The 21,440-nt window shown below is 38.3% G+C and overlaps 1 protein-coding gene across 1 annotated transcript in view; it reads left to right on the top strand.

Annotated features, from left to right (window-relative positions):
- DOCK2 (dedicator of cytokinesis 2) overlaps positions 1-21,440 on the top strand; it is a 201,064-nt gene that overhangs the window by 149,320 nt on the left and 30,304 nt on the right. The window contains exons 31-36 of the mRNA XM_082323800.1: positions 5,973-6,073; positions 6,171-6,229; positions 7,670-7,818; positions 14,691-14,776; positions 19,851-20,007; positions 21,166-21,206. Coding sequence (XP_082179926.1) covers positions 5,973-6,073; positions 6,171-6,229; positions 7,670-7,818; positions 14,691-14,776; positions 19,851-20,007; positions 21,166-21,206 — 593 coding nt within the window. The remainder of the gene's footprint in view (positions 1-5,972; positions 6,074-6,170; positions 6,230-7,669; positions 7,819-14,690; positions 14,777-19,850; positions 20,008-21,165; positions 21,207-21,440) is intronic.

Raw genomic sequence — 21,440 nt, forward strand, 5'->3', positions numbered from 1 at the left:
AAAAAAATGCGACCTTGAAATGTGCTTCTGCTATTGCCAAACCTGACAGAGATCTTAGTGAGCTCATTCGTTCTGTTTTACAAATAATGTCCAGCTGTTTCACTTGCTATGAATAGGAGTTGTGCATCTAAATTTAATCTAACTTTTGAGAGATGCTGTATGCCTGTGTTACATAAGTGACTACTACAGATATAAAAACTTAAGCGAATTATTGCATATAGAGTTTCTGTGAAACAAATGGATTTTCATTAAAAAAAAAATAGTCCAAAACAAGAACTGGTTATTCAAGGGTCAGTTATTTAGTATGCAGCAGCCTTCAGGCAGTCTAGTGTCCTGTTAGGGGTATGTGTACTGTTGATTTTCTGGTTTGAAGGAAAAAAGGATGAGTAAAGTTCAGATCATCACTGAACACATGCAGCAAGAACAACATCTCAAGAATTTGGAAGGTAAAACAGAGGCAACTCTTTTAATATTCCTGAGTAAGGGTAATTTAAACTATAGAAATAGAATATATTGGGATGGAGAAAATAGAGATGCATATTGGTGAAGACTTAAAAAAAAAAAGTTACATCTTTAAGGTCTTTGTAAACGAGTGAATGATTTATACTGTTTTGTCATGGTTTAACCCTAGTTGACAACTAAGCCCCACGTAGCCACTCGCTCACTCCCCCCCGATGGGATGGGGGAGAGAATCGGAAGGGTAAAAGGGAGAAAACTCGCGGGCTGAGATAAAGACAGTTTCGTAGGTAAAGCAGAAGGCGCGCACGCAAGCAAAGCCAAGCAAGGAATTCATTCCCTCCTTCCCAGGGGCAGGCAGGCGCTCGGCCATCCCCAGGAAAGCAGGGCTCCAGCACGCGTAACGGTCCCTGGGGCAGGCCAAGGCCATCGCTCCCAACGCCCCCCCTTCCTCCTCCTACCCAGCTCTCTCTGCCGAGCACGGCGCCCTGGGGTGTGGGGTGTCCCTTGGGGCAGGGGGGGCGGCCGTCCCGGCCGCGTCCCCTCCCGGCCCCTTGTGCCCCCCGCCTGCTCGCTGCTGGGGCGGGGTGAGGAGCAGAAAAGGCCTCGCCTCTGGGTGAGCGCTGCTCAGCGGGAACCAAACCATCCCTGGGTTAGCAACGCTGCTTCCAGCACAGATCCAGAACACAGCCCCACGCTGGCTACTATGAAGAAAATGAACTCCATCCCAGTGAAAACCAGCACGTTTGTAGGATGGTGGTTCCAAATCTGATTATTAACAAATTGTTGAAGAAAACTCTTAATTGAAAAAATAAATTTAAAAAAGCAATTTAAAGCACAGTGAAGTAGATCGGAGGATTTTTCACTTGGCTGAGTGATTACATGACAATATATAGCAGAAAACCTAACCAAACAAACCAAGTAGACTGTGAAGTAATTGAGCAACTAAAAAAGGGTCTTTTAAATCTAGACAAAAGCAATGAAGAAATTTTTGCTGCTCTGTTGAAGCTTGTTAAATGGAGGAAAAAAGTTTCCTGGCCTTTTTCTTGTTTCCAAAGCAAAATGGCTTTTTTTACTCATTATGTGATTCAGGCAGAAAGGAAAGAATTGGTATTATTTAGGACCTGCGAAAGGATATGGTATATCTGATGAACAGTGGTTATAATCTTTACGTTTAAAACTATGCATAAACTTAAAGCCATAGGTTCAATGATGAAGCTGTTCTATACCTCAGAGACAAATACCAAAACTACGCACACCACAGCAGTGATGTGCCGTTACATTTAGTATGTGCTAAGTTTGGTTCGCTGAGTCCATTTATGTAGAGAGCCCTTTTTTAAATGCCAGTGCTTTGACACTGAGATTGTCATTGCAGTGGCCAGGCAGGGAGTGCCAGAGCTGCTGTTTGGGCTGGCAATCGTTATTCTTAGAGGCAATTAAATAGTCCTCTGATGCCTGAGATTATATGCCTGCTGGGTGAGAGGGTGGGTTTCTTTGGGGTTTTTTTTTTTGAGTTTTGCATGCAGAGATTACGTGCTGCGTGTATTCAGGTGTACGCCAGTCACTCTCAGATCACAAACCACAATTAGAGGTTGCGTGCAGCAGGTGTTCTCCGCCGTCATAGTACAGCAAAGCCTAGAACAATAAAAAAAGGACTAGCTGAAAGGCATTTGTTACGGAATATTTACTATTGTGCTGATAAGACAAAGTTGGAGAGGAGAGTGAATTTTCATTAAGTGACTGACCGAAAATAAACCATGAAGCAAGAATGAACGAGGGCTCACAATATTCATGGTACCTTAAGCTTGTGAATGGATACAGGACCAACAGGGAGAGAATCTTGCATAATATATTAATGTGCGTTCTTTGATACTGAAATTAAACTGGAACACGAAGACTTAAAGTCTGGAGTTTCAGTAGGAATTATTGGAATAGCTAAAAAACTTCCAATATTTAGCAGTTTATAGTCTATTCCTGTCTCTGTATTTGGAATAGGTTATTGACTTGCATTTATGTTAGATAGAAACACAGTTGTGTATTGAAACACATTATCTGGAAAGGCTAGGATATATTTCTCACTTAAAGATTCTAAAGAATGGATTCAACAGACATCTGTCTGAAGCAGTTTAGCAGATCTTGCCTTGGGATCTGCAGCTGGATTAGCTGACCTCTCCGGTGTCCTTCCAGATATATGTTCTATGGTTACAACTGGAAAAAGTTCACTGAAGTGTAAATCATGTCATTGAAGGTTTGCAACTGTGGAAAGTATAACAGTTGAAGAATCTTTATTCAGAATGAGCATAGTAATATAATGTAAGGAGATATATTGATGGTATACAAGAAAAATATAAAAAATAAGTTAGGAAAGCAGCTCTGAGGTTAGAATTTTTTCTGAAGACCATGATGATATATGTCTTCATGGTGTTTAGTTTTTTATTTGACTCGTTGCATTTTGTGTCAATAAAAAGTCTTATCTGTGTGATTGTAAATTGCTTATATTTCCTCTTTTCCCTCTTATTTTTTTGTGTTTGCTCTCAATATTATACTTATTTTTAATAATATTCCTAAGGATTCTCTTAATTGGTTGCAGAACTGTCTCATCAGCCAGCCAGTAGCCACACTACTTGCCACATATTGGTGGTCACTAGTCAGGATTATTGTTATGTAGTTGTAGGAGGAGTTGTGTCTCTGGTTGTGGGTTGGCTTTGGAGTTTGTTGGGTTTTTTGGGGTTTTTTTTTGCGGGGTGTGGGGTGGCGTAGGGTAGGGCTGGCTCTTTTTCATTACCAGCTTCCACTAGTAAAGGCAATTTTGCTTTGGAAACACAGCCATTGCAGGTGATTTCAGATGTCTTCAACATACAATTTTAAAGGAGATTACAATGTTGACATTTTTGCTGTTTTGTATCAAGTAACAATTTTTTAAGGATTTGCCAATTTTGCATGCGGAGATCAGCCAGCCTGTCCAGATCGCTGCTTTGCAGCTGGGCTTTTGCAGGATAGCAGAACAGACGCACCATAATCATGTGTAAATTCTGGATTTAGGATGTATGAGTTGAGATGGGCTCTTCAGAAGAGACTTAACAAACCTATACAAATATTGCTAATTGTAGAATTTGTCTTGGACAATGTATATATTGCGTAAGTACAGACCACACAAAGTTTTTGTTGTAATTAAACCCAAGAAACCAGGGTGACTTTCAGGGAAAGGGCTGTCGCTGTCAGATGCTGCATCTCAGTAGGAGTTTGCAATGAAGAACTGAGAATGGATTACAGAGAAGGGTCACTTCTCAGCTCTAGCTTTGTCCCCCAGTACTCTGTCCCGAGCTGACAACTCGGGACTGGATTTCACTTCAGTAAGCAGCAAAGCGTGAGTATCGCACAAAGCGGAGCACGAGAGCTCTGGTCCTCTCCTGTCGCTGTGCTGCTTCCCTTCAGCCCTACCACATGCTAGATAATTGAGTGTTCAGAAGCAAAACATCTTGGAATGCTATTGTGGGCTTAAGAGAAAACAAAACAGGTCTCATCAGCATATTTTTTTTGCGCTTTTAAAATCTGTTTCTATTGGCTTTTGCCATTTTTTACTTTTGAGAGACTACTTTGCCTCACAGGGTTTTAAAGTTAGTTTTGGTACTTAAAAGCTTGCAAGTCCCTAACTTGAATATGCTACTAAAATGCAAAGGATCGTATTTTTTCAGCCATCATAGGGTACTCTGAGGACGAAAGGTAATGTATTTTATAAATAAGGATACTGAGTCTTTAGAGTGTGTCTCTGACAAAGGTGGCATTGAACTTGGAGCTATTACGTGAATAAATAGACCATTAACTGTAGTAATAAGGCTTCATTTTTCTCCCCATAATCTAGAAGGATTGGAGAAATTTTCCATTTTACTGGTGTAATTGACATATGCAAAGTGTATTCCCTACACATCAATAAATACAGCTTCTCAAGGGACTGAAAACTCTACATTGGTCAAATTAATCTTTTAAAATCTTTGATAAGGGGGGAAAACAGGCCTTTCGGGGCATAAATAACTTTTATCCTGGGGAAAAAGGCTCTGAAATAGTATGTACTGTTAGTATACTGTGAAAAATTAGATATGAACATAATTCAAATATTTGTATTAAGGGAAAAAAAAAGCTGCTGCCTTACTAGTGCTCGTATTCAAATGTAGTTTTTAATAAGGCTGTGATTGGTTTGGGTGAATTCAGAGCATCTTTGAATGGTGCCATGTGTAACAGATCAATAACTGTCTGCAGCGAAACGCCGCTCGAGTCTGTGTATCTGCACCAGGGATAAGGATGCTCTCTGGGCTGTAAATACTTAGACAGAAGCAGCCCTCCTAAGGGCTTTTAAATAAACAAGTCTGCTAAGGAGAGCTTTAGTTGTGCTTCGAAGGGAGGAATAAATTAAATGCAGGATCTTCTTCACGTTATAGAGGACGTTTGAGAATTTTATTTCTTGTAGGAAATGTCTGCATTTTTCTGTGTGTTTTTGTGTGTTGGTATCTATTTTTCCTGGTTATTTGTGCACAAGAGAGTTTTCCAGGTCATAAAGGACAGAAGTCACTTAAGTTTTTGATGAAACATGATATTTCTAGGCTATTTAGTGTGGGTTCCCAACCTAGGGTTGTATTTCACCATACAAAATTAAGAGCTCTGTAATAATGTTATATGTTTTGTTTCCATCCTTTAAATCACCACTGAATACACTTACCAGTGCCTTTCTTAGTGTCTCACTGATCCCTACCACGTATGGTTTTAGATGTAGCTGTGTTTTTAAACGAAGTGTCTAAAGCCATTGCTGACTGCTTAGAAGCTTCTGAAAATAGTATTTACCTCCTTGAATTTGTGTTTGCTGGTGAAGTTTCTTTTTTCCCTTTCCATCTCTAGCACGTGAGAGAAGTACTTCATTTTGATTGTCTGGAGAAGGAGTAATTTGCTTTCGGAAACAAAGGGTTGTGCACTGGAGAGGTTTTCTTCTAGTTCAAGTGCGTGACTCTACTATTAGTAGTTACTTGGGGATGTATTTTGTCCTTGTTTTGTGTAGAGAGCTCTTAACAAAATATATTGGAATTTCACACTGATCCTTGTTGAATTAGAATCCAAAGAGAAGACAGTAGATGCCTTTTGGAGTAGTTCTCAAATACAGTGTAATTACACTGGATGCCTTTAGCTCCGAGTTGTTAAGATTCACTGGCATGTGATGTATTTCACTGGTCCTGCGATGGTTCCTGGTTTAATGTTGTTAGCTAATGAGTCTCACATGAATCTTTTTTTAGCAGTATTTATTCAGCTACTGTGTTATTAAGAGCAAATGTGTAGTAGTGGTTGTTAAAATTAATCTTTCTTGCTTTTCTGCTAATTGCATAATACTAATGATGTACATCTTTGTGTAACATGAAAATCTCATATTGCTTGCATCATTTGGTTTCATAAATTATTCAGCATTATGCATAGTTTAATGTTATTCCTGCTTTTGTCAAAACTATTACAATTTCCTTATATTCAATTTACAGCTGTGGAACAACTATTTTCATTTGGCCGTGGCTTTTATTACCCAAGATTCACTACAGCTAGAAAACTTTTCCCATGCAAAATACAACAAAATCCAGAACAAGTAAGCAAAAATGTATACTTTAGCTTATGTCTTTAGTTTTGTAGTAAAATTACAATAATGACAAAAATACCTTTCATATTTCTTTTTTTTTTTCTAGATATGGAGATATGAGACGTTTAATTGGCTTTGCTATCCGTGACATGTGGTACAAACTTGGTGAGCAGGCAAATGAACTTAATCGCAACTAAATCCATAGCATATTGCTTGTTTCATTGAAAAATGTCTGACCTGAAGTGCTTTTCTAAATATTTCTGCTATTTGAACTTAAAAACATGTTTTCAATCCTGTGATTAAGCTTGGAACTGACATGAGATACTGTTTGACTACTGCCTGTTTTTTTATTCCTAAAAGAACTCTCAACCTTCTCTCAGATTTGAAAGATGGCTGAAATCAGAAGATTTCAGAAACCTTAGTTTGCTGAAACTGAGAACCAGATACATATTTTCCCTGAGAAGGTTACTGCTCAGTCTGAATCTACAGTTCCAGAAATCAGTAGGCTCAGATGTGGAGCCTGTTTGGATTAAAATTCCAAAATGTTTTTATGTTTGTTGTACAGCCATGTTCTGTTACTGCTCCTTTGAGAGTTCATAATAAAGGGAACAACAATGTATTGTTCCATGAAAATATGTATTATAGAGGTTTTTTGAAACATGCAATGATGACAATTATGATGATACCTATGATTATACTTTGAAATGCTAGCTGAATGTCAAATTTCAGGCAGTTAATCATAAAAAGACTAAATTTCATCAGTTTATTAACAGAGAGAAGACAGAGGAAAAGGCTTTACAACCATTCTGTCTGTCTGAGATCTCTCGGCCACGAGCCAGTTCTGGTCTTTTGTTCCTATGTGCCACTTCAGCGGAGTGCTGAGCATAAGCTAGTAGCATTTTTCCTTTTTTCCTGAGGTCCTCATTGTTCTGGCTCAGCTAAAACGCAGTCATTTCAGCAGGAACAATTGTGTAATCTGATGTATCAGAAGGTTGTATTTTAAGAATGGTGTGGAATCTTCTCAGTACCTGCAATAAAAGAGCTTTTTTTTTCCAGTAGTATCAATATTTTTTTGATTTTAGGAGTTGAGTTGGGTAGATAGTGTTCCTATTATTGCTTGCAATGTTTGATACATTAGTTGGTTTGATTTATGGGTTGCAATGTTTGATGTTATTCAGAAATGAAAGCAAGTAATGTTTTTCTCCTTCGTAAGCTAGAAAGGTTACACCATGTGGCACTATCATGTGGCACTTTCCTACTGATAGAATTTGCGGGATTCTTAGGGGGTTTTATTACTTTCTACTCTGAGTATTTAAAAGGAGATGTCAAAAGCTGAAAAACTGAAATGTTCACTGAAAATGTCAACTCAGCTAGTGTACATGCTTATTTCTGGCATGGAATTCTGGCATCTTAGAATAAGACTATATCCATCAATATGCTTTCAGCTTTTGAGAAGGAATAGAGATGAGTGACCAAGTTGTAAGACTTTACCAACATAGATAGTTTAAAACACTGCTTTAAATGATTGCATGTCCTAAATGTTTTCCTTAAAAAGAAAATTTTTTTCCACTCCTCTGAAATACCCAATTTGTGCTTCTGTTTCAGGCCAGAATAAAATTTGCTTTATTCCGGGGATGGTTGGACCCATCTTGGAAATGACTCTTATTCCAGAAGTTGAACTACGAAAAGCCACGATCCCAATTTTCTTTGACATGATGCTGTGTGAATATCAAAGGACAGGAGAATTCAAAAAGGTAATTAAAAACACTCTGTGTGAAAATTCATTAAAATGTAATGTGGTCAGTTTATTTCTGGTAAATGTGTGTTGTGTGGGCTTTTCTAATTGCAGAAAGTAATATCCAAAATATTAAGAACAAAAGGAATAGCTCTTGTGCGAGTGAGTACAGGCTCTCCAGAGTGATTTAGTTGGACTTAAGTAAAACTTTTGTCACAGTGACAGCAGTACAGCGCTGGAATAGGGGCCCAGAGAGGTTGCAGGATCTTTAGCAAAATTTTCAAAATTTTACTGAAAAAGGTTCTGAGCAACAAGACATGACATTGAAGTCAGCCCTCAGTTAAGTGGGAGGTAGAATTAAATGAATTCTTGGGGTCCTTGCCAATCTGAAGTTTTCATTATACCCCTTCCTTGTGACACAGACGGTGATAAGCCAAAACTACCAATTTTTGATACAGAATATCTGACAGAAGTAGCAGTGAATAGTTAATTATATATTATCAGATTTCTCAGGAAACTCTAACTTTTCTAAATATTTATTGTGAGAAAAATAACCACTGTGAAGAACTGACATTCCTAACATGTTTTCTACATTTCTGGTATGTTCTTGGGCTTACATAGTTATTGATAGAGTTAGAGGATAGATGTTTATTCTTAGTGAACCTATCGGAGTCTCATATCTTTCTGAGCTAACAGCTGTAAAAGGTTACTAAACAAGTGAATATAGGTGCTCTCAGCAAGCTCCTCTGGCGCATGTGATTTATGATTGCTATAAATACCTGTATTTCTTACTCTCAGTCTCCAATGACAATTAGGCACACTCTGTTTAAGTTAGAGGAGGAATACCCTGTCCAGGCCTTAATTTTGGCACAGACACATTAAAACTTTTTTCTATATTTCTGCCAGCTTTCTTATTTATTTTGGTTCAAGGAACTGGCTTTTTTTTTTTTTTTTCCAGCTTGTTGAGAAACTGCAGGAAAGATGCTTAGGAAGAGGTTTTTTGTTCAGATCCAGCATCTGTGAAATTATTGCCTCTTAGAGAAGTAATCAATTCTCTACCTGCTGAATAAGTGCTAGGAAGGATTTAAGAGGTGGATGATTTTGAACTGGTGCTTGGCTTGCACTGTATTCACAGATTTCTGTCTTACTGCAGTCCTGTAAGTCTGCCCTGTCCTGAAACTGCCGTGTACCTACGTTACCCATGTTACTAATACACACATATACACTAATAGACATACTACTTACAGATAGAAATTAATTCTGAGCCCTTTAAACTTCCTTTTCAGCCTGGACCAGCCAGAGAATTTTTTTTTCCTGTTTCTCTGGTTTTCAACGATAGCTCTTTATTCTCTAGTATTGGTATGGTATGTACTGTTCCACTGGCAATCTTTAATTTGTATTCTAATTACAGAGAAAGAGCTAATATTAGTGCAGCAATACCTGCAAGTAACAGGACAAAGAATTGTTCTGGATCACAGAGTATTGGTGCTCCTAACAAACCAAAATTCTTTGTGGCCTCTAACAAAAAATAAGGTTCCCTCTTATTTGACACACCTATTTAAAAATAATTAAGAAATAGTACTAATGTAGTAGTCCTTTCCTTCTACTCAACTCAGAAGATGGGATTGCTGTTTCTACTGAACAATTCACAGTTTTCTCTGAGAACATTATGGGAAGTGTCTCAAATGAAGACTGAGATCTGAAGTCATTCAGTACTTTGAGGAGCAGTGTAGAGCCTATTCAGTACGGCCAGAGGTGAAACGTTTACTGCCAGCTTCTGTTGAAATGCTGGATGACGATGCGCTGCTCAGTTCTGCTGGGGTTAGTCCCATACTGCTAGTCACGTTTCTCATACGGACACTGTACAGGTTTGCAAATTCACATTCCGCAGTGGCCTTTCATATGCGGGCATCTCACTGATGATAAATAGCAACGTACTTTCTCAATTTTCCCCTTCGTCCAGACAGCAGAATATTTTAACCATTCTATGTCCATTTAAAACACTGCTATTCATGTTTTCATGAGGATGACTTTCCTACTCAGTCATCTTAAAATACACCTGGTGCTGAGCTGAACAATCCGCCTGTCTATGCCGTTGGATAGTGTGTACACAACTCGCATCCAAGTTCTTGTGTATCACATCAACCCCCTGTGATGTGTTTAAATATTTCCGTTTGAAGCACATCTGTCTGGTGCTGCATTATAATCATATGAACAATTTTGGTTTCTCACATTTACAGCTGTGATTTTGTTGTTTTGACTTGGTCTGAGAACCATGAAGTGTTTGAAATCGCTCCTTCCTCCCTGCCCCTTCTGGAGAAAAGAGGAGTCTCTGTATTGCCTAAGTTTTTGCACCTAGTTTTTTGCTTTTTATGTGATGAGTGTAGAAGTTAGGCCACTCAAGACAGTGTTTCAAAGCTGCTTGAAAGAAGCAACAGCCCACTTCAGTCTTCTGCTGAAAAGCAGTTTGCAGCATCGGGATGACCCAGTAGATCTGGGGTTGGATGCATGGCGTCCTGCTGTCTTTGCTGAATACTGGTTGAGTAATTATTACTACTACTATCACTACTATTCTATTTTATTTTACTTCAATTATTAAACTGTTCTTATCTCAACCCACGAGTTTTCTCCCTTTTACCTTTCCGATTCTCTCCCTCATCCCACTGGTGGGGGGGAGTGAGCGAGCGGCTGGGTGGGGCCGAGTTGCTGGCTGGGGTGAAACCACGACACCCTGCTAGTTCTTCTGTCTCCGTGTGGCATTGGACTCGTTGCTGTGAGAAGGTGAAACCTGAGAAATTCTACAGCGAATGAGTAGCGAGCACGTAACACCTGTCAGTTATCTTCATACTCTAAATTTGAATAGAATGTGGATTTCTTTTTTTAGGTTGCTCTCTGGGATAGATCTAAGGATGTTTAAATAGAGATTTTTATGTGTTATGTAACTTATAAATCTGTTTCTTCAAGAAGCTGTTCTAACATAATTGCACTTCTTGATTTTAGGGGCAAAATCATTTGATTGGCTTATATTCTGGAATAAATTTGATCTTTGAGATTTGCTGGTCCCGTTTCGCTGAATCTCAGGACAAAAATGAAGGATATCAAATATTCTGGAGAAAAATAGGAAATGCTTGGCCTTTGATCTTAAAAAACACTGAGTAATTTTTCTGGGTGGAGAGTTTTAATCATGAGCTGCTTGAAGGAAGTACAGGTAGTAACATGTTTTCGGTTGGAATGTCATGTTCTCTGCGACTGAAGGAGTTGTCCCTTCCCAGACCTAAGTCTGAGGCTACGCATGACCTGCCTGGTGTTCCGAAGGGGAAGAACTCTTTTGTTATACGTAGCCTTGGGCTTGGCTTCTTCAGCTCAGGACTGAAATTTTGGATGAGGATATATTTTAAGTAAGGAAAAATATCTTGCATTGCAGTTATCTGATAGTACCGCGTGTAAAATACTATAGTAATTCCTTCTGTCAAGAGAGGCTTCCAGTTCTCCGAGGGGATGATCTGGATCCCAGTCTGCCAAAGCTCTCAATTGCACAGAAACACTCCAGGGAGAAAACAGAATTATTCATATGCTGAAAGTTGTGTGAAATTTTGTGTGAAAGAAAAACATGAACATTTTCTGAGTTAGTACAGTGGTGAATTCTCTGACATTTTTATGGTGCTTTTAATAATTATATCTGTGTAAAGCTTTATTATATCGATGTAATAGATCTTTATTTCAGTGTAGATCTCCTAGTTTTCTAATGCTTTCTGTGTGCCTCTTGACAGGTTAATGGCTTGTCTAGAACCTTGTGGCAGATCTTTCCCACCTCTTCTTGAAATTACTATGCCGAAGGTTTCTTCTGTCTTGAAGCTAGATCTTACTAGGACACACATTTTTCTTTACTACCTGGCAAAGACCCTTCTAGACTTGCTTCCTGCTCTTCTCAAATGCCTTCTTATCCGCACTCTTCTGCATGCTTCTCTCACTAGGTTTGTGCTTACTCTCAGAGCACGCACAATCTACCATTTGTAGTGTGTCTCCAGTTGACTCGTAGGGCAACAAAGACAAAGAAGCAGTCTTTCCTTTCTGCTGCCTCGCCACGCTGTACGGAACAATGTGAAACATTCAGTACCTAAATGAAATATTAGAAACAAAACCTGAATACAAATTTTGCCACACCTGGGTAATTTATTCATATGATACTCAAAGATTTTAGTGGAAATCTTGGGATGAGAGGATTGAGACGTGTTGTGACTGCATAAAGAGAACATTGACAGCCACATTAGAAAAGTTTAAAAAAGTGTTGGCATTAAAAACTTGTAATTCTCTAACTGTGCAGATTCTTTACAAAGCTATATCAAGTTGTTTTCTCATATGGTGATATCTGAAGATGATACAATTAGTTGGATTGTTAGAACAAAGGATGACTCTAGCTGCATTAAGACGTTGAGATTCATGTCTCGCACGTCCTTTCAGAGGGCATACCCAAATGAAACGGAAGCTTAGTGAACGTGGGTGTCCAGGCTTTCAGCAGTGCTAAAAGCCCAGGCTGTGAATCCAGCTTGGAATGACTCTTGGAATGCTTTTATAAATTCTAGGGTTTTCCTACAACAAGCCAAAAAGAGATGTCAAAGAATGAAGAATCAAAGAAAATTATCAGGCAAGAGGCTTAGAAGCAATGAAGGTACTGAGGAAAGGCTAAGCACAGAGCAGGGTCAAACTGACGTAGGTAACCAGAGAGCATAAACAGTATTCCCACTGCAGTCGGAGCGAGAGGCCGGTTCACAAAAGAATGACTCTGCCTTGGAGAGGATTTCCATTGGTGGTGGACTTCTGTTTGTGCCGAGTTTCCAACCTGCAGGCGCAAAAAGATACCTGCTTCTTCACAGCATAATATGAGAAGCTTGGGAAAAATTATGCTAATGGACTGGCTGCCTTTTAGTGATTTTTTTTTTTTTTTTTAACATCTTAAAACCTGCAGCATTTTAATATTTATTTCTGCTAAGCTTATTGAATTAAATTATTTTCTGCCATGCAGTATTTTTATATTACATTAATATTAATTAGTTTTCTGTTTTCCAAGTTTGATATATCAGTTAGGTTATTTTAAACCACTGTATTTTTTGAACACTTTATTTTTTATTAATTGTCTCAGATCAAGTCTGAGGGAAAACAATAGGCTAGTACACCCAGTAATTTGGTTCAAAATGCCTGGGTCTACACTGGACAGTATTAATGGGGGTATATTTTCTGTGGAACCTTCTCCCAGTAAATTTCCAACTGACTTAAGTTACTTTTTTTTTTTTTTTTTTTAATTTTCCACTGCTAGTTTTCATTTTTTTTATTGACCAAAAAAACCCACAAAGAAAACCCCTCACCTTTTGTTAGTGTTACTGTTATGAGTATGATACATAAATATTAACTACTTGAGGATATTTTTTGAACATGCAAATCTTAATGCTTTAAGGTGCTCGGAAGCAGGGGGGAACCCCAACCAAACCGTATGCATGTATTGTAGTTTCCACGGTTTTAATTTCCCAGACCTGAATGCAGTTTGCACGGTATATGGTAAAGGCATTGCAAACTAATTACAAATTCTGATCTAAACATGTTAGATTGCAAAGGCTTTGAAACGACAAATTACAATTGTATATTTATATGGCAATAACACAATAACATTTTAAAGAGGCTTTATATAATTAAGGTATGATCCTGCAAAGTGCTGGGTTAAAATATAATCCAACATATACTACTATTTCTTTAAAAGCAATGCTATATTACTACGGTATGTTACCTAGGAATTCTCCAGAGATGTTGCCAGACTTTCTGCCACGTTAGAGATGTCAAGCTGTCGTCATCGGCAATTGGCGTGCATATTGGTAACAACAGTTTCGTGGGTTAGCATTAGTTTCCCAGGTAACTTTTTCTTTACCTGTGCGACAAACTTTGAAAATAGGTTTTATCTTTTTCTGAATATTGTGAGATATTGTTCCCTTGCTTAATTATGTAAAACTACCTGACGAGTATATAAGAGATTGTTACAGGGTGTAACAGGAACGGCAAGTGAGTAATATAGGTAACATCTTCAGGTACCCAGCGTCAAAAAATTTATTATAGGAATGGCTGAGCCCAGTAGTTAGGTTGAAGTTTCAAGGGCAACTGTGCAGACTGGGATGTAGTGCTTCTCTGTAAGCTGAATTTGGGATAAAAGGCTGCTTCTAGAAGCCTTGGAGTTTTAAGAGTTGGCTGATGAGCAATAGCTAACAAGGTGTGACCGGTGGAGAAATATTAACAGGTTTTCTCTCTGTGTATGCACACAGGCTGCATAGCTGCTTTTTCAATTCAGAGAGGGGACAAAGGTACTTTTTGACCTTACAAGTAGAGAAAGAAGGCTGCTGATGGCTCCAAATGAAGCGGTGTCATAACTGTAAAGTAAAACTGAAAACAATGATGCGGTAGAGGGGAAATAATTGTGTTTAACTACAAAAATGGCTTGTTTGCTGTCTTTGTATGTCACTGTTTTCTAATTAGGGTCTAGACTTAACAAATAGCAATTAAATAAGGTGTTGCATACTGTAGGATTGTTCATATTTTATCTGGGTGGAAGTGATTTTACTTACTCTGAAATCTTGCATTTCAAATCAGAGATGTTCTATGAAAACTCGTAACACAGACACTGTAAGCCTGGCTCCTCAGGTTATTTTATCAGTTTGTACTAAGAAACAGGTATCTGGAGATCAGCAGATGTGCGTTCTGCAACTGGAATGTATTCAAGCATTTAACCCTAGGGAATATGTGATATAACTATACAAAGATTTTTTTTTTTTTTTCTTCTTTAATGCCATATTGAAATGTGTTTGACCTCTGGATACCTGCTCAGTGTTTGGATTTTTCTTTCTTTATTAGTTTGAAAATGAAATCATTTTGAAGTTGGACCATGAAGTGGAAGGAGGACGTGGGGATGAACACTACATGCAGTTGTTTGAGTCCATGTAAGTGGTGTATGAGAATAAATGCCTTCAGGATGTGTTTTTATCTTACTGTTCCCACTTCTCAAGTTGGTAACCTCACTTAAAACTAAAATGGAATCTTAGCAGCTTTTTTTATGACGGGACTGGAAATAGCATACTGTTTCAGTAAACCTGGTTTGAATTGTAGTTTTGCTCATTGAAACTGTTTTCCTGGTTGCTTCTCAGTATTCTGTGCTCCAGCTAACTTAAGAAATTATACCTAACCTGAAGAAATGATACCTAACCCTCTATCCAACTTCCAAGCCAAGATAATCAAATATTCACCCCACTCTTTAGTCTTTCCCCATTTTTCCTTATAACCTTCCTTGTTTTTACTTCACACTAATAAGGAGGAGTTATTTTAAAATGTCTTACTTGCTTTTCTCAATGTCTAGATTGGAATCCAAGAGATTATTCTCTGAATTTACATAAAGTGACTCTCCTGGAATGAGAATATTGTAAAGTCCTACAGCTTAATAAAAATATTTCTATTTCTATGTTTCTAACAAGCCCAAAGCCTGATATAGCATCTCCTTCTCTTCGTGACTGCCCACATTCAGCTTTATTCTCAGCTTTAATCGCTGTGTCTTCACTTGTGGCAGGTTGCGCGTGTGATGTATTGGGAGCGGTGGAATCCTCGCGCCTACCTCTGAGAATTTGTTCCTAGCTTTGTGCCTTAGACTGTCACGGGGAGAAAGTACATCACTCATCATACGCTTTCTCAAGCATTGATAACCTCGTAGTTATTAAGCAGAAAAATGATGTAGCATTTTGGCTACGTGACAAAATTAATATACGTGTTGTGACGTTGAGTGTGTGTTTTCACTTTGTCAAAGCCTGGGACCTGGTATATATTGTATTTTTGTGTAGGGAGTAGCAATCTTTGCAAAGATGCACTCCAGACGAAGCATGAAATCTTTGTGTATACCACAGTGGAAAAAAAGTCTACTTTCAGTGAAAACATAATTTTGTAAAAAATACTGAATTATACAATTAAATAGTAATACGTAAATGTTATCTTATGTAAACAATATGTACTTCTATTCTAATGAAGTAGTACAATTTAAAAGAAACACCATTTAAATCAAACCTAATTTAAATGTTTGCGATGTTAGTTTAATTTCTGTCCTGTGAGGAGGCAGATCAAATATAGAGGCAGACTTGAAAGAAGTAAAAGTACTGACACTTTTTAAGCAATAGAAAGCTATTCTTTCAAACTGATACACTGCCAAGGACAGATGAAGTTTTAATAAAGTCTCTGTCGCTTCCTACCATGCAATGTCTGTGTAAACTGAGCGCAATAAAGTAATTTTTCAATTTTGAATGTTTACTGTTTGACTTCAAGCGTAGGATAGCTAAGAGGTGATGCAGAGCCGTTCAGACTAGCTCTTGCTGTGACCGAAACCAGGCCTGCAAGCACACGGTTTTCTTAATCACCCTGCTGCAAAGCCTGGGCCACGATGCCTGCCTGCACTGTCGCTACAGTTCATCATCTCCAGTACTGGGGATTCAGCTGACACAGTGGACTTTTATTGCAGTGCTAAACTTTCCTTGCTGCTAGTAAGTTTTTTTTTCCAAATATCCATACTAAATCTTCCTTGCCTCAGTTTAAGCCACTTATTTCTTGTTTTACCCCCAGGGGACATAAAGAATCATTTATTCTGTTTCTCTTTGCAGCAGCTTTAAACAAATTTGAAAGTTGCTGTCAAGTTTCCTTTGGTCTTCTCTTTAGCGTAAACAACCCCAATATTTCAGCTGATGATATGCATTGTTTTCTGGGCATTCCTTCACCTTCCTTCAGATCTTGTGTATGAGACTCTTCGAGGTTTACTTTTTCTGATCTGTGTAACATTGTTCGCTTGTCTTGTTTGCAGTTTACTCTTGCATTCAAATACTTTGCTGGGGAACTGGTACCTACCCAGTTAAACCCCATCTTTCAGTAGTGTGGTTCAGTAGTCTTATCAAACATACTACATAGCATTTGATCTTCCTGCCTTTCCAAGGTGCCCTTCTTTCTTCGATGTATCTGTTTTTTTCCCCTTGATACTCCCCTGTGTTCCACAAGACTTCAAGTTCAAGGTTTCCATATTTCTAAAGATGTCACTTCATATTGCCTCCAGATAACATTTTCTGTTCCATCCTTGAAGTTGTTTAATGATGCCTGTAGAGGACAGTTGAAGCAGAGGCTGGTGACTTGTCTGTGGTAGGACCCTGTTCTCTTCTCTCTGCTGTTTTTATTTGTTTGGTTTGTTTTAAGTCTTCCTACCTTCACACCTTTCAAAGCAGGGATTTCAAGCCTCTATCCACAGCTCCCTGTTCCAGCTGGATAGAGACCTAGTTAAAGTGGGCTCCAGATTTATTCATTTGGTCATAGTTCTGTCAACTAATGTACTGTAACTGTCTGCATCCCTGCACAGTTCCAGTTGCTGCTTGAATGCAGATATTTAGCAGTAGGCAATGACTGTTTTGTGTGTTGATGCTCACCTCTGTAACCGACACTGGTTGGTTGCTGGGAACTTCCCCGTGCCCAGTAACTAAATAGGATCCGCAGAAGTTTAATCACTGCCTTGCAGTTGTCCACAGCCCTAAATGTTAGCATGCGCCGTGGTGGGGTTATGACCTGCGCTAATGAGCACTGTCCCAGCCAGCGCCAAGGAAGCGCTGGGATAACACGGAGCAGATGGGAGGCTGTTCTCAATAGGCGGAATAGACAAGGCTACCGTGTTTTGGGAAATGGAGTTGAATCTAGCTATATGAATAAAAGTTGTGCTATGCCACTTTTCCTCAGGCTCAGAAAATGTATTCTGGCATGTTTTAGTTACTAATACAGGCACAACAGAAAAGAGCATTTGGAAGCATTCCAGTTCCCCATCATTGTAGTGGCCCGTGTTATGCGGTTGTTTTCTCGAGCTTTATTGAAAATATTTTTTATTTTAAAACTTCTATTTTTTTTTTTTCAAGCTCTGTTTAAAAATTGAAAGGCTGCTTGCTCCCTACTGGGGAGAAAAAAAATCTTCTAAAATTGTATGGGTCCTTTTTATTGGGATTATTTTATAAAGCTGAGCAAGACAGCTTTTTAAATCTTCCCTCATGAGACAGGTATTCCTCTCTCCTGTTCCCTTTGTAGTTCTCCTCTATGTGTACTCCAGTTCATCTTTCTGTAGCACCTGGAGTTAGGTACTATGTCCTGGGTGAGATCTAGCAATAGCTTGTGTTTTATGTCAATGTTTTTCTCCTTGTGTTGGAAAGAAATGTGATGCCTTGGTGACTCATGTTCGTTTCAGAGTCAAGTAACGTTCCTAGGTTGGCCTTGTTTGCTGTCGCTCCAGGTGAACGTATGGCAAAAATTCATAGTAGTCACTTAAATGGTGACTGTACTTTCCTTTGTTAGCATCGTATCCTGTTTCTGATACTTGCATATGTAAAATAACCCCATTTTCCCTGTGTAGTATTCCAGTCTCCTGTATGATCCTGAGGCTTTCTTTCTTTCTTTTCCACAAATATCATCTAACGTGCTTCAGCCTGTTCTGTCAGTTGTCAACTCTTCAGACCTTTAGTATTTAACATTCCATTTGTAATATGTTTAATATCATAAGCTATGTTTCAATAATTTATTTAAATATTTCAGTTATTGTTTCAGACGAGTCAGAGAACAGCATTTAAAGTATTCTGGGTTTACCTATTAGCCTCTGTCTGTCACATCTTGTACAATATAGCCGTTCTTTCAGACGTGCGTGTACGCGCTCCCTCTGGCTCGGCAAAATGACTCCGCTGGAGCTGTACAATCAAAGGAATAAACATTAGGTGCTGGGTTTGCTTTGCTTGAGTTAGAGCTTTGTGACTGGGTACTTTGCTGAGGTCCCACTCTAGGCCAAAGCTTCAAGGATGTCTTTGCAGTTGAAGTTAATATGAATAGGTATTTTCTGAAGGAAGTTTAAATAATTCTGAGGAGTAAAAAATGATTTTCACAATTAATTAAAAGGTAATGCTTTATAATGAAAGTTTAAAAAATAATGGTGTACTTAAAGATTAATAATAAATTATTAAATGTATTTGCCTATAAATTTAGCGCTGTTAGTGAAAGACTAAGAGGTCGGAAATCAATAATAAAATGTCATTGCAACTGCTCAGCTTAAGCACCCAGCGTAGTTTCAGGGACAATTTTGCAATTGCTAGTTTGGGGAAAGTTAACTCCACCTCAGCCAAACCCAATGCATGCATATATGAATATATATATATGAATACATATATATATTTTTAAAAATGCGGGAAACAAGCTCTTAAGCAACAAAAGAAAAAAATCTTTACTGACGTGCTGGTAATCATTTCGTAATGTTCAAACAGTTAAGCTTTGAAAACAAAGCTATGATAGTAATGTGAAATATCTACTCCTAAGTCACTTCAGCACTTTATCGAAAGAGCATATGCTAATATTTTGTTAATGTAAATTGGAATCTGATGATGATGATGTATAAAACTCACTTTCCTAAATTTTTATCAAAAGAGAACTAATTGCTTTTTTTAATCTGCAGAAAGTTTATTGTTTGGTTTTGCTTATTTCTCAAGGGGAAATTGCTCTGGTGAGGTCTTGTTAGTGAATGTCTTTTTTGACTTAAAATTGTAATTTATGTTAGTTTGAAGTTTCTACTCACACATAACTGTACAAAGAGAAGAAAATAATTGTTGTGTTTTATGTTGCACGATAACAGAGGAAAGGAAGGTCTAACGTCTATTGCAATAGTGTGGCATTCCAGAGACTTGAGTTTGTTATACCGCAGAGCAAGGTTGCTCCGTGCTGAAATTGTGGGTATACCCTTGAATTTGAAGTCATTTTCAGACAGGAAAAGTAAAAGGTTTCGTTTTTTTTTCTTTTGATTTATATCCCATCTGTCTTCTAGAAATCTAAGTTACCAACGCACAAAGAGAATTTCCAGTGCATTCTGCAGTTGCTTTTGCCCTAGTTCAGTATTTGCCTTCAGGTCCAAACAGGTTTTCAGCTGATGGGCCACTAATTTTCACAGAATTGTAAAAACGTGTTGGTTTTTTTTGTTTGCAGTCTTACAGAGTGTGCGTGTCAGTATCCCGGCATTTTTAACATGGTTGAAAGTTTTGTCAGCCTAGTTAAAGGCCTCTTGGAGAAACTGCTGGATTACCGAACTGTGATGAACGATGAAAGCAAGGACAATCGCATGAGCTGCACTGTGAACTTGCTGGTATGTTCTCTCCTGTAATTCTTGTGTGAGAATGGGGAAGAGCTTTAGAATCCATTTACTTAACATGAAGGTAAAGCTTCCTGGGGATAGGAGTGGTTGACAATGCTCAGTAGTGATTTAAAATCTGAATCAAAAGATTTTTATAGCTATTTGCATGGATGTACGCACAAACCTGAAAGCAACATCCACTCAGTTCTTTGGTTTTGCTTGTATGTTTTATCCACTTCAATTCAGTGGGTCAATAAGGAAGTCTACTCTTCAGATACCTTGACCTTTTGATAGGCTTAATGTAGCAGTGGGCTTTTGCCAGTCAAGTTTTGCATGAGGAACTAACCCACTTGCTGCTTTGGCAACTCAACAACTATCATTTTTAAATCTGGGGAAGAAAGCTGCAAGATATGCTTGCAGTAGGGTGCCGAGAAGGTTTGAGTCTCTGATCTGGTTCTAGGCCACCCTGTCTTTTTTGCTATTCCTATTGTGTAATGAGGATATCGCATATAGAGATTGCTCCACCAGGACGTGCCTCTAAGCTGAAGAGGAACCTTCATCAACTTTGAAGGCTGGAAAGAGAACACGGTTAATATGGGTTGCACTCACATACTCTGTTTCTCCACAATCACTGTGCAATGTGCAATTTCTGCAGCTCCTCAGGAGGCAATTCTTGTCATACATTTTGCACAGCCCTAGCAACTCATATATCTGCAAAAATGTTAGGGTGACAAAAATGGGCTTTAGTCCTGGGATTAGCCTCTGTAGAGGTATCGCACAGCAGTGTTGCATATCCACAGCGTTACATCTCAACTTCAATAAATACCAGCTTCTCTGGCCATCAAGTGTAGCCAGAGCATGTAGTTTACTATGTTAATGCATTTGGATAACCCTATTTTCCTCTTCCGCAAAAGAAGAACTTTCACTAATGATTTTATTAGTGAACTAGGAGAAGTATACACGTGTATGTATAATAATAACATATACTAATCACTAATTAAAATATTAATTGAAGCAGTAGTGCCAGGTTTAAACTTAAGAAAGTCTGTAAATAATGTATTTCTTGTGCTGTCCAACTAGCAAGAAAAACAAAACTTCAGCATATATATTTTTATCTTGTGTTTTACTAAAAGACATTAGGAGATAACTTTTAAATGTTTTTGTCCCTAGAATTTCTACAAGGACATTAACCGTGAAGAGATGTATATCAGGTATGGCAGTTGTTCTGTTGGATCCGGTTTGGAGGGGCAATAATATTCTCTTACGAATTCTGTTTTTATCATTGTACTTGAATTTCTGTTACTTAATGTTAGTTTATCGTCCAGAATGACTCTGTTGTAACCTTGGCCTCCTTTATATCCTTACTCCGTTGTTTGCTTAGCTTTCAGCAATTTGGAATCTATCGTACGTATTCAGCAGCAGCACTTTTTTCCCCGAAGAATCAA

This window comes from Platalea leucorodia, assembly GCF_965183815.1.
Source record: "Platalea leucorodia genome assembly, chromosome: 11".
Taxonomy (NCBI): domain Eukaryota; kingdom Metazoa; phylum Chordata; class Aves; order Pelecaniformes; family Threskiornithidae; genus Platalea; species Platalea leucorodia.